Source organism: Pholcus phalangioides, unplaced genomic scaffold (genome assembly GCF_987345545.1).
Source record: "Pholcus phalangioides strain wild (caught in Gottingen) unplaced genomic scaffold, Ppha-v1.0 ptg000007l_1, whole genome shotgun sequence".
Lineage (NCBI taxonomy): Eukaryota > Metazoa > Arthropoda > Arachnida > Araneae > Pholcidae > Pholcus > Pholcus phalangioides.
In genome coordinates this window covers 35,508,176-35,520,792 of record NW_028301600.1, presented here as the reverse complement: position 1 = coordinate 35,520,792, position 12,617 = coordinate 35,508,176, and the positions used below count along the sequence as shown (strand labels likewise).

At 32.1% G+C, this 12,617-nt stretch overlaps 1 protein-coding gene across 2 annotated transcripts in view; it reads right to left on the bottom strand.

Moving 5' to 3' along the window:
- Nucleotides 1-12,617, bottom strand: part of LOC149085231 (glutamate receptor 1-like) — a 113,761-nt gene that overhangs the window by 39,315 nt on the left and 61,829 nt on the right. For both annotated transcript variants that reach the window (XM_089233113.1, XM_089233112.1), the window contains exon 3: nt 9,714-9,965. In XM_089233113.1, coding sequence (XP_089089239.1) covers nt 9,714-9,965 — 252 coding nt within the window. The remainder of the gene's footprint in view (nt 1-9,713; nt 9,966-12,617) is intronic.

The following is a 12,617-nucleotide window of genomic DNA, read 5'->3' as shown; positions in this document are numbered from 1 at the left end:
CTTCTAAGATACTGAGATGTATTGTTTGAAGTTTGAAATTGAAGCAACTTGTCTCGCGTGTAATAATTTTTCGCACAGGAGCAAAAATGATTACTTCATTCCAGACAAGAAACTATTTCTATTCAGTTGAAGAGAATGACTTTTAATTCAATTTCGAGAAAATGAAACAGTTCGTTCGGCAGTTTCGTGAACGGAATTCTTCATTAAAGTCCATTCAATTTCCTTCTCTCTTAAACTTGAATGTCCCAAATCAATTTCTAGCTGGAAATTCAAATGCGGCTTAGCGCAGTTTCATCCGAACAATATTTCGTTCAGAAAACTTTTACCAATAATCACTTTAAGGAATCATTATACCGAAATATTTGAGACGACAAATTATGAGTGAGAAATCCATACATATATCCATGTATATATATAATAATATTTTCAGTTTCCTTTCGTGTAAACGCGTTTCTGTAAATATGTAAATATAGTATATATATATATATATATATCTTAAAATAATATATATATATATATATATAGAAACTATATTTACATACAATAGAAACACGTTTAAACGTAAGGAAACTGAAGAGATTATTGAAACCAAGAAAACGGGAGATAATGCAATGAAGAAGAGTATGAATTCGTTACTTCGATCCTCCTTTCCAAATCGGAACAAAGCAATGTTTTTAGAAAATTCAGACTTTTTGAAACAAGAAATTTATTTCGATGGCTTCTAAATTTTCTAGGTTGTTTCATAAAAGCATTTCTTTTGATGTTTTTACAATGGCTGGTTCTGTCTTTAGCCATATCAAAAGGTCCACTCGTCAAAAACTACATTAACGAGATCATCTATAACAGCCAATTTTTAAAGATCTTGAAGACTTCCAATCATATCTGCTCTACACATTCGTAATTTCCTAATAAGAAATTTTTGACTTCAAACCTTTGAAGAATCATTTTTCTACATAGTTTGATTATTTTGTATAGGAAAATCACCAAGTTGCCCTTTTCTGAACATAGATTTGTCAAGTCTATTGTTTTGTACGCTATTTCTCAAAATTAACACATATTCCAAGTCAGTATCCGAAACTTTTTGTTTTATCGCCTTCTTCAGAAATATTTTCGTTCTCATCGCCTTCTCCCAATTTAATTCAACCTATAAAATCCTATGTTATACCCTTATATAACTTATGCTGTCTTTTGGTACCCCCTGGGGGCAATAATGTTCATTTTGGGAAACAAAGCCATCACACATCAGAAGAATAAAAACATTTTAGAACATGGAATCAGAGCCGAAACTAGATGCTTGGTCACCTGGGGCAAGCACACATTTTGGCCTTCTTAGTAATATTAAAGGAGGGAATAAAGGGTGAAATTTGTACCCTATCTGGTCCTGCGCCCGGGGCACCCGACCCACCTGCTCCCCTCTAGTTGGGGCCCTGCATAGAACATAAACATACCCCTGTGCAATTACAGAACAGTATTTTGAAAAATCGATTGAGAAAAAAATAGTCAATAATAGATGAATTATTAGTACACCGTCAATCGATTGATTTTACAAGGGGACACCAGCATCGATTGGTAAGGGACAATTCTAGGTTATGGTGTCGCAGGGAATGTTTCTCTAATAGGGTTGTTAGTAAATCGAATATATAACACCCCCGGAGGTAGTAAATTCTAACACAATTGACACGTTTAAAAAGAAATACGATAAACATGTTGGGGTAAATCGAGAAGCTATCCATACTTGGAATAAGACAACCATAAGTAGTCTTTATGGGCATTGTATAACATTTTATCATATATATGTGTTGTTCTAGTTTTTGTAATTGCTTTTTTAATTGGGTTGCCATGATTTTGAAATATATGACATCCATATTTGTTGTGGGCAATTTTTTCTCAGCCACCTCGTTGCGCATTTTTCCTGTTGTGGGGTTGTATTTATTTGTATTAGATGATTTTGCTGTAAATAAAACGAAAATTAAAAACTGTTTAATAAAAACTATTTTGAAACGAAAATAGAAATCTTTGTATTTTTGAGAGTAGCATATTCATTTTCTTTCAATGCTGATAAAATTATCAAATTAGCCTGTAGAAAATTGTCTTATTAACCTAAAAAATGTCTAAGTAAGCTTTTATAGGAGTTCGTGATCGCCAAGGCTTATAACGTTTATACAACTGATATCCCCACATAAATTGATGTTAAGTAACCATCAAATATAAATGTCATCAATTCACTTGACCAGTCGTCGTTTACCAGTTGTTTTAGAAGCACATCTTGAACAGGCTGATAATCTAAGACGGCATCGTTACTAGCATTTGTGAAAACTAGAAACCCCTATAAGATACGCATATGTTGAAAGTTTTAAGCCACCTCCTTCCTCACTTTGTAAAGATACGCATACTTATAATTGAAGTTTTTTAAAAAAGCAATAATTTCTTTAAAAAAATCTTAACATGAAAGTTTTTAAAGGTATTATCACAACGCAACTTAGAGACGACTAACGGCAGTCTTTTGTATTTTTTTCTCCACTCATAATATGAATAATTCATGAAATGCTAGATGATGTGAATGTATGTGTGTGTGGCATCCACATCTTCGCAGATGGAAAACATTCACAAAATTTAAATCTTTCCAGCTGTTTTGAAAGGGGTACCGGGACTTGGAAGAAGAATTCAATGCATATAAAAATGTGTCATTTGAATTTTTATGCAAATGTCAGAATCGAAAAGCGGAGTAAAAGTAACTATCTTTTCTTAAATGCTTCACCGCGTTCTCATAAGAAACTCTAGCATAAAGGAAAAAACGCAATGCCTCCGGGCTAAGCGTTGCCTTGAGACAACTGATAGAGATCCGTAATGACCGTACCCTATAGTTTTTATTATCTGTCTCATTAAAAGTACATTAAGAGCGATTGGTGCGAAGAACTAATCAGTTTTTAGCTTTTCTTCGAAAGAGATTGAATGAGGGACATTATATTCACGGGAAATAAAAGGGCAACTCTTCAATGATTTATAAATCATTGAATTTCAATGAGAAAACTGTTGTTTTAATAAAAGCATCGATTAGATCTAGACGCACTTTTATTCGGAATGGTACAAATCATTTCGTATCTCGAAGAGACAGAGAAAAATGAAGAGGTAAGTTAAGAGAAATATACATTTTGAAATAAAAGCAGTGAAGAAACATTAATGATTTGTATATCAATTAATATGGACTTTCTTTTTGAATCTAATATAGGGTAATAAACTTTTGAACATGACAATTAGCGTGATATATTCTGGTCACGACTAGTTTTAACAAAGCTTTTAAGATGTGAATTGATATAAATTGATGAGACGGTTTTATTGAAACATGTAAATAGCAGTTCAAATCTGTATTTATATAACAACATATCCTGACTGACAAATTCATCATCACACAACCAAATCCGCTGAAGCTATATATGTGTATATGAAATTTTATCAGTTAGTTTCATTTCATGATGTCACTAAGAAGGTATTTTTCAAAATTCGACCCCTAAGGGGGTTTCAAAGGTTATGTAAATAAATCATCCCAACCTGAAACCACTGAAGCTATAAATATTAAATTTGGTTAGTATTATATTTTATAATATACAGACGCACTTGGACAGGATTTCTGAAAATTCAACCCCGAAGGGGGTCATGAAGGGTCAAATGTTAAATGGGAGAAATCATCGTCGAGCAGTTTTCATATTACCAAATCCACGTGAGTGAAGCCGCAGGTAACAGCTAAAGTTACTGTATAAAACATTATCTTCTATCATTCATTAAGGAATTATTTCCCCCGAAAACGACAACACCCTACGTATAATGCGCAGCAGATGCCAGTTCGATATTTTGAAACTAATATCATCTAATTGTCCCCAGCGGTATATAATTTCAATTTATTTGCATGTGAAAATTTCATTCATCAATAATGAAATCTTAAGGAACGGAAGGGTTGTTTGTCACGTTTTAGTGGGAAAAAATAATCGATTTTTGTATTCGCAAACAGTTATATACCATTTAAATATGTTTAAAAATTATTTTTTTGTTAACTAACTGTGAAAATATTTTTGTTTGCTAATTCCCACTTTTCCAGAAAAACAGCTTCAGATATAAAACAAAGGAGTATATAATCGGAGCTAAGTAATTCGGATATTTTTGACGTTTTATCAATGAATTAGGCTCTGAAATATACAGTAGTTCGTGTGTGCATTATCTGTACATTATAACCCCTGACTTAATCAATATTTAAACTGTGCTAATCAAGAGAGGTTTCATTATACTATGAATGGAGATAGCTGTCTCATTAATCTGCTGACTGAAATCTAGCAGTTACTTAGAACATTGCTCAATGGTGTCCTTGGAAAGGTACCAGCGTGTCCGTGAGCTTGGAGGGGAAAACAATTAAACTATTATTTTTACATTGTTATGTGCTGAATACTATTCAGTAAAGGGTTCGCGGCCTTTGTCTAATTGGCACAATGGCTTCGTGGAACAGAAAAATCTAAGAACCCTTGATCTATAGGGTCCAAATATCTGAATAATATAATGGATGTAACAGCTTTATGCTTTACGGTCAGATGCCACGGAGCTTCAAAATAATTGCTGGTTTTTGAGGTTTTTTTTTTTTTAATGTGGATGAAGATTTTCGTGGAACTTTCTTCAAAACAGTAAAATTTTGGCAAAAACTTCAAACCTTCGTTTTAAAACATGAAATCTCAGCTGAATTGTGCGAAATGGAAAATTCCCTTCGGTACCTCATTTGTGCATTCCATGTTTCGATATCGGCATTGAATTACATTTGACTGCTTTTGTATTATATTACACATTGGAAAATTAACGGCGTTATGATTAATGAGCGATTATAAAAAAAATACGGGAGAAATGAAGATGAAAAAAATGGTCAAAATAAGATATAGGTGGTCGCCCTACTCTAATATTTCTTTCCTATTAATTATTCAAGTTTTAATATTTATGAGTTTCTTGAGGAATTAGATAAAAATAATTAACATTACTACTATTTCGTACCAATGCCCGAGGCTTCATAACAAATATTTTTATACATTTTTGAACAAACAAGATCTACAGTAGTATTAGGAAACATAAGAAAAATCAATTCGTATTATCTGGAATCAGAAAGATACAATGCAAGAGCAGAAGTTGTCAACATTAACCTTTTTTGTTGTTGTTGTTCACTTTATTTTCGTGGGGCCCAACTTAATCTACTTAGACTCTAACAAATGACCAGACAGCTCGGTTTAGCCAAGCAGCTCTCGAGTTGTTTTCGTCAAAGTTCAGCCACGTACGTACAGAGAAGCTTACAACGACATATAAGAGATAGGGGAGAAATAAGAAACCGAACAAGAAATGACTGAAGAAATGGAGAAGGCGAAACTAGAAAAAAAATAAAGAAAAAGAAACAGTTTCCTCTGCTAAACTCTATTTTCGGACATTTAGCTGGAGGATATAAGACAGGACGAGGAAGATCAAAAAACTCTTCAGACGAATAAAAACAAAATAAAGAAGTGCAACAACCGGGTTCTTGGAGAATTAACGCATTTCCTTCTCAAATGGTGGAAATCTCATTGAATTTCTTGTGCGTCGGAATGTCTTTGAAGCTACAGTTACATATACATTCATACACCTACTCCGAGTTCAACGAGAAAGACATAAAATGAAGAGAATAAATGAAATAATACAAAACAAAAAACAAGTATAATTGAGTATATACACATTTTTATAACTTTCTCTTTTATCAGTAGTAATCGAATGATTTTATAGATAGTCTAAAAAGAACCAAAAAAATGCCGAAATTTAATTTTTTTTCAATCGTTAACACTGTTATTTTATGCAAAAGACAGGGAGTCGCAGTCTAAACACAGTTCCAAAGGGCTATCACTCACTTGTGCACGGGTCTTGACGTTATCTCTTTTTTTGATAATGATAGTACAGAGTGATTCTTATTGAACCGGCCCCATGAATTTGCTAACGCAGTAAAACCCCTATTTTGCGGACACTCGTGGGACAAAAAAAAAATCGCCCGTAAAAAAAGGGGTGACCGTATCAGAGGGGGTTCCTGTTTAAATTGTATTATATCGCATTAACAATGACTGAAATATTTTTTATTTGAATATGAATGAAGTTCGGACAATATAAGATGCGTTTAAAGTCATGAAAATACAGTACATAATTATTGCATAGATATGCAATCAAAATTACAAAATAAATAATGTATTAAACCAAGTTTATATGCTGAATTTAAATCTTTTGCAAAAACTAATCAATCGATGTTCGTTGGGTTTTGTTGAGTATTCTTCAAAGTGTGTTTTAAGCTGCGAGACTAAATCCAATGATTTTCCGTGGTTGTGTTTACAGGAAAATGTTTTTAATCAATGCATTGAATTCATTTGCTAGAGCATGAATTCCAATGTTACGTTTTTTACTTGTATTCGAAACATAATTTTTTTTCTCTTAGTGATAGAGAGAGATTATTATTAGAGCTGACCAATTAAACAGCGTGGAATAATGTAATACATACGTGAACGCAACCATCAACACGTGATTTAAGATTCTAAACGGACATAAGAGTTGTCAAACAAACTTCGAGCCAAACTTTTATTAAAAAGTAGCCAAATACAGCATAAAATAGTTGATCAAATATTAAAACTTTTGCTGTCACCTAGTAAGCATACTTTGAACCAAAATTGCAATCATTTGTGTCCGTACAGAGGTTTCAGTCCACTGGACAAAAACCCCTGTGGATGGTGAAAATGGTGTCCGTGATCGTTTCTGAGAGTGACCGTTAAGCAGGGGTTCGAAATACATTATTTAAATAGGCTTTTTGCCGGAAAATGTTTATTTGCCCGTAAAACAGGACAGGGGTGACCGCATCTGAGAGGTGACTGTTAGGAGGAGTTTTAGAGTAATTATGAAGTAAATGCATGCAACAGCTAAACATTGAGATATATTAATCTGTGGGTTTGTTGAGTTGAGAGAGAGAGAATCGAGGAATAATTTTCGGATGATGAGAGAGTATCACAAGTGTTCCTAATGACTTCACTTTGACCGACTGCTCTGATCACAACGAATAGTCTTGAACGTACTGCGAACAATTTTCCCACACAGTTACATATCAAATACATAACTATTAGTATGGTATATTTCGTAATACACCTCCTTTGTGGGGGCTGGTATTATATGAAATTTAAATAAAATGCATTTTTATCAAATTCAAAATGTCTATAAGAGTCAGTACCAAACGCAGTAACCACAGAAAAAACGCAAACTCTATCAAGTGAATGCGAGCTTAAAATGCTAAATAAATACGGTGTCATAAAGCATCTTAATATATTAAATCTATCGTCGCTTCGTAAGCGTATACACGGGAAAACAAACCAAAAAAACCGAGGAGCGAAGTATTTAAAACATTTTATGTGCGATGAAGAAATGATAGAAATGATAAAGTTTAACAGACTTATATATATATATATATAATTAATTATCTAGACTTTTAGAGCATCCACATCGAAGTTTTAATTTTTTTAAGTCAAATTTAATGCCATCTAAATAATGAAGAGAACGATTTCTTTGCAAGCAGCTTAGAAAAATGAATAACGAAAATGAACTTAAATGAATTTCTTAGCAGAAGAAAGAGTCACGGGCGAACCTTTAATATGCAAAGAAGGATCGCAAATTAAATGCAGCTTTTTGACGGAGATCGGTAAGAGTACAAAAGAATGTATTTTAATAAAGACATCAAAGTTCAAATGAGAGATACAAAGAATTAATTCAGAAAAGAGAGCGGCGAATCTTGAAGTAAAAGAACAAAAAAAAGTGAAGATAATAGATGTTTCTTCATTATTTCAACTAAATTAAAACTTCAATGAGGAAAAAAGGCGGCAACACAGCTTTCCGAAACTTCAAATCAAAGATGTGATGGATATTTTATCGAAAAGGACGTAAAAAAAAATTCTTTGAATATTTAGATATTATTTTAAATGAAAAATATAGTTTTATAAATTTTCAATTTTCAGATAAGCCATTAATTCATGGAACATAAGATGAATATCATTAGTTTTTGAAATCTTTTTGAATTGTTTATTAAATTTAAATCCTTTTAAATTATTTATTATTTTATCAGCCACCTCGTTGGGCAATGCCTGTTGTGGCCTTTGTGTTTGTATTTGTATGAAAGAATTTTGCTTGACAGTGTTTTAATTTTTTTTTATAAAGATAAGAAATTAAATATTGTATAATCTTTAGATTTAGAAAATATAAAAATTCTCATTTTATCGATAGAGAAAATATTTAGTTTTATGTTAATGGTGATATATATAAGAGAGTTGGAAACGAAATTTAGCATCTCTGGTTTTTATGGATAAGAGAGAGAAAAGTAACATGACATTGTCGTCTCCCTGAGAAGTGTCATATTCTTTATTGATGGCACGGCGGCCAGCATAAATGAATCAACTGCAGGGAGTCGCGAGAAAAACTCATTAAATGTTCGAGTCAACACCCACGCTGAGAAAGACAAATGGACTTTGTCTGTTATGACCATGCTTTAGAAATTTACTCCTTATATAGCAATAATATTTTATTCATTCTTCTATTAAGAGCACGTTTCATACTGATTAGGAGAACGGCCAAGAAACTTCAAGATCGGTGATTAATGAACGTATGATGCTTTAATAGGATTAATTAAGCCGGAAAAAATTAATATATAGATCTTTTACAAGGTAAAGACTTAAAGTACATCGAAAGAAGCGAATAATAAAAAGATAAATCTTCTATAGAAATATATAATCGCAACAATTTTTTATTTAACTTTTTAAATTACGAATATTTAATCAAAGACTGATCTTTAGCCATAATAAAATCATAAAAGAGAGATGAATTTTGCACGGAAAGAAAATTGATGCCATTGAATAATTTTTACACCATGAGACATAGTAATTATTCATTAATTCAATCAACATTTAATCACATCAGTTGAAACATTAATTTTGCTATGTTAAATTTTAAAAACACAAAATTACAGGTTCGTCGTATTGATCAACCTAATTCATTAATATATATCTTTAAAAAAATGTATGAATATATAGATAGAAATTGGAAAAATATGCCACAAAAGAACAACGTTGAGGCACCTATTGACTTTCATGTATCAAGACAAAATTGGTAAAGACTGAAAAATACTTCAAAAGCGTTACTCTTTAAAGTGTTATATTCAAATTAATGATAGATCTTCTCAAATGAAAATATAAGCATGAGGTATTTATTTACGAATTCAAGGTAAATTACGGGGTTTAATTTTGCTTTGAAAACGAAATGAACGTCAGTTAAACATGAAGGAATCAATATGATCTCGTTCAAAATTGCGAGTGTTTCCTAATTAGAGTGAGTCGACTTACAACGAAAAGATGTACGTGTAATTCGGAAAAATACACTGTACTAATGAGAAGAACGCGACTTTGAACACACTAATTGTATAACACATTTCTCGATTTAATGAAATCAAATATGAAAATATCGATGCAAATTTTAATGCAGCGTGGAATATTTTGTTCCCGGAAAAATATTATTTTTATACCATACGCCTGATTCATTTCCATGAAATACAGAGCGTTTCCTATTTCACGTCTTATATTAACATTTCGAATATGTTCGGCATGATACATAAATTACTACATGGATACGACAAGAGAATGATTACTCACCATTATCCGAGTCATACAAATAAATTATACTCGTCCATCCATAGTGCTTAATAACGTCAACGACCGCTTGCAAATACCTTGGTCTCAAGCTTATCCCCAAATTGGATGGTCTGTCAGAGCTCGTCTGTTGCGGGAATGATGGGCTGACAAAGGGTATTTGGAACATGTTGGAATAAGCAGCGAACGTATCGTATGAAGGATCACTTGTCGGAGCCACAAGAGTAAATATTCCCCTTTCAAGTTGCAGACATACTAGAACATAAGTAACAAACAATACAAGATATGCGTTTCGTAAGTAAATGATCTACCTTATATGAAAAGAGAAACATTGCATACAAAATTAATCTATTGCATATGAAGACGGTCTATTGACTATTCTGACTATTGCTATGGCCGGCCGGCACTAGTCAGAAAATAGAAAAACATATATAGTATTAAAAGCAATAAAAAAAAACCCGGTAAAATTTGATGTTTTAATTTTTAGACGCTCCGGAAACAATATGAATATCAAGTATCTAGTTTGTGGAATAGGATTGGTAGCAATAAACTGTTTATTACGTTGAAACAAAAACGAGTAAGATATATTTTCTTGAAATTCCTGGTTTTTCCTTTTGGATACGAGAAGATGAAGAATGTCGAATTGACAAGTTAGATTTGATAACTTGCTTATCGCACCACTAGTAGCACCGTAACCATTTTCAACAGGTTAGGAACATCTACTTCACTATAGATATATCCATTGTTTACGCTGAAACTTTAGTTTTTGAAGTAAAAGAAGTAAATAAAGATTTTATTTTTTTGTGTAATTAAACATTGGTATAGGGCCATTCAAACGGACTCTACAACTAAAACAACATAAACATGAAGATATAAAATTTTATTCTGAACAAGCATTTCCAGTGACTTTCAGAAAACATTCTTATAAAAGAGTGACGCTATAATCAGTACTTCCAATTTCGGTGATTTTTAATTCATTGCTTTTGTATTTCAGACGACAGAAATTTCAGAATGCATCGAAACAAAATTTGTTTTGTAGAGCACATAAATAACGGGTGGTAAATTTTGAAATGTAACCCATCGTTCTTCAAAAAAAAAAGCAAAGTTTCCAAGGGATGGGAATCCATCTTCAAAGGAAATATTGCTATAAAAAATTTCGAAAGGAGAATAAAGACATGATCCTCTGGCTTAGGAAAAAAAAGAGTTGGCAAACGTCTAGCACTCCTTGAAATTCAAAGCAACTCCTCATAGCTCATAAACGGACCAAAGATTCCTCATGTTGTGTGACAGATAACTTCTAGTGATTCAAAAGACGGAGAAAGAGACTGAAGGGTTGGAAACCATTCACAAATCGCTTTTATGAAAGATATGAATAATTCAGTGACGTTCCTTATGACCCACATTCCTCGCCTTTAAAATGAATAGCTCACAGCACCAGGCTTTATTTTTTTTTCAAAGGAAACTTTGTGTACGGATTCAAAGACGGCAAAAACAACCTGAAAGTGCAAAACTGTGTTTCATTGAAAAGCGCTTCTAGAAGCATCTATTCCAATTCACATCGCTAGAGTCCTAGTGGACACAAAGATATAATTCTGCCTTTATTTTCGATAAAAAAAATGCGAGTATATTCTGAGAATACTGTATTTACTATTTGTATGCACAAATGTATAGCAAGAGAGAAAAAACACCACATGGAAGTTTGTCACTTTCAGATAGGGTGACCGAAACAGTTTCTATTTTATCGAAGGAGAATGCAGTGATTCTTTTTATTTTACATTTTTATACAATCTAAAAAATTTATTTTTCACCATAGAATAAATGTACATAACGGAATATTTCGATACAAAAGTGAATATGTATCGGCAAATTCAGACGGATGGAAAAAAATTCAAATAAAATGTATTGGATCTATGGGGAATGAATATTCAAGTGTATACGAAGAGAATAAAAAGCTTGTTATAGTTTGCATCGTTTCAGTATATATATCTGAACTACATTAAATTGACTGACTGGAAAAAAAAATTTGCATGATAGTATTGATCTTGCATGGTTATTTTTATAATCCGGCAATATGAGATGAAAAACAACTTTTATGTTTAAAATAGCAATAACTTTAATGGGAATATTTTAGACTTGCTCTAATAAGTAGATTTTTTTTTCGAACGATATATAAATAGGGTTTATTGCGTGTCTGCTGTATCATATAAAAATAATTCAACGCTTCCTATGTACAAAATCCATTTCAACGATAAAAGTATGAACGTTTTGAGTGAGCAATTATCAGCGCTGTTTATGGGTCATTTAGTTAGGAATGAATGTGCATTTACAGCATAAATAAAACTGTCTAGACTGACTATCTTCTGAGTGAAAATTGCTAGGAACTCTTATAAAGAAAGTACTTAAATGTATAGGTATAGATATTTGATGGAACGATTTTTACAGAGAGAAAGAGAGAGTGTTCGAGACACATATAAATATTTTTGGATTGAAATTAAAAATGGATTTTTTTCTGTTAGTTATCAAGCGTGTAACAATGACGAATTATTTTTGAAGATTCATGAAAATGTTTGCTTTAACTTCTATTTCAAGTCCTCTGTTATGGAGTTGGTGTCTTATATCTTCAGATGTTCAGAAACTATTCAAGACGAATTTGTAATACTGTATTAGATAGACTCGCTCTGTATTATATGAGTCAATTTAATACATAAAATACTAAAATCTAGGTAGTTATAAATTCAAAAGAAAATACGGCAGGGATATTATATATAAATCAGTTTCGTCATGCCAATATAACCAAACGCATTTTTTTCTCAATTCTGAATACGTCCAAAAATTATATATCTTTGTCATTAATATATTCAGGTTGTAAATATTTGGAATTTTCTACAACAAATAAAACATGCATCG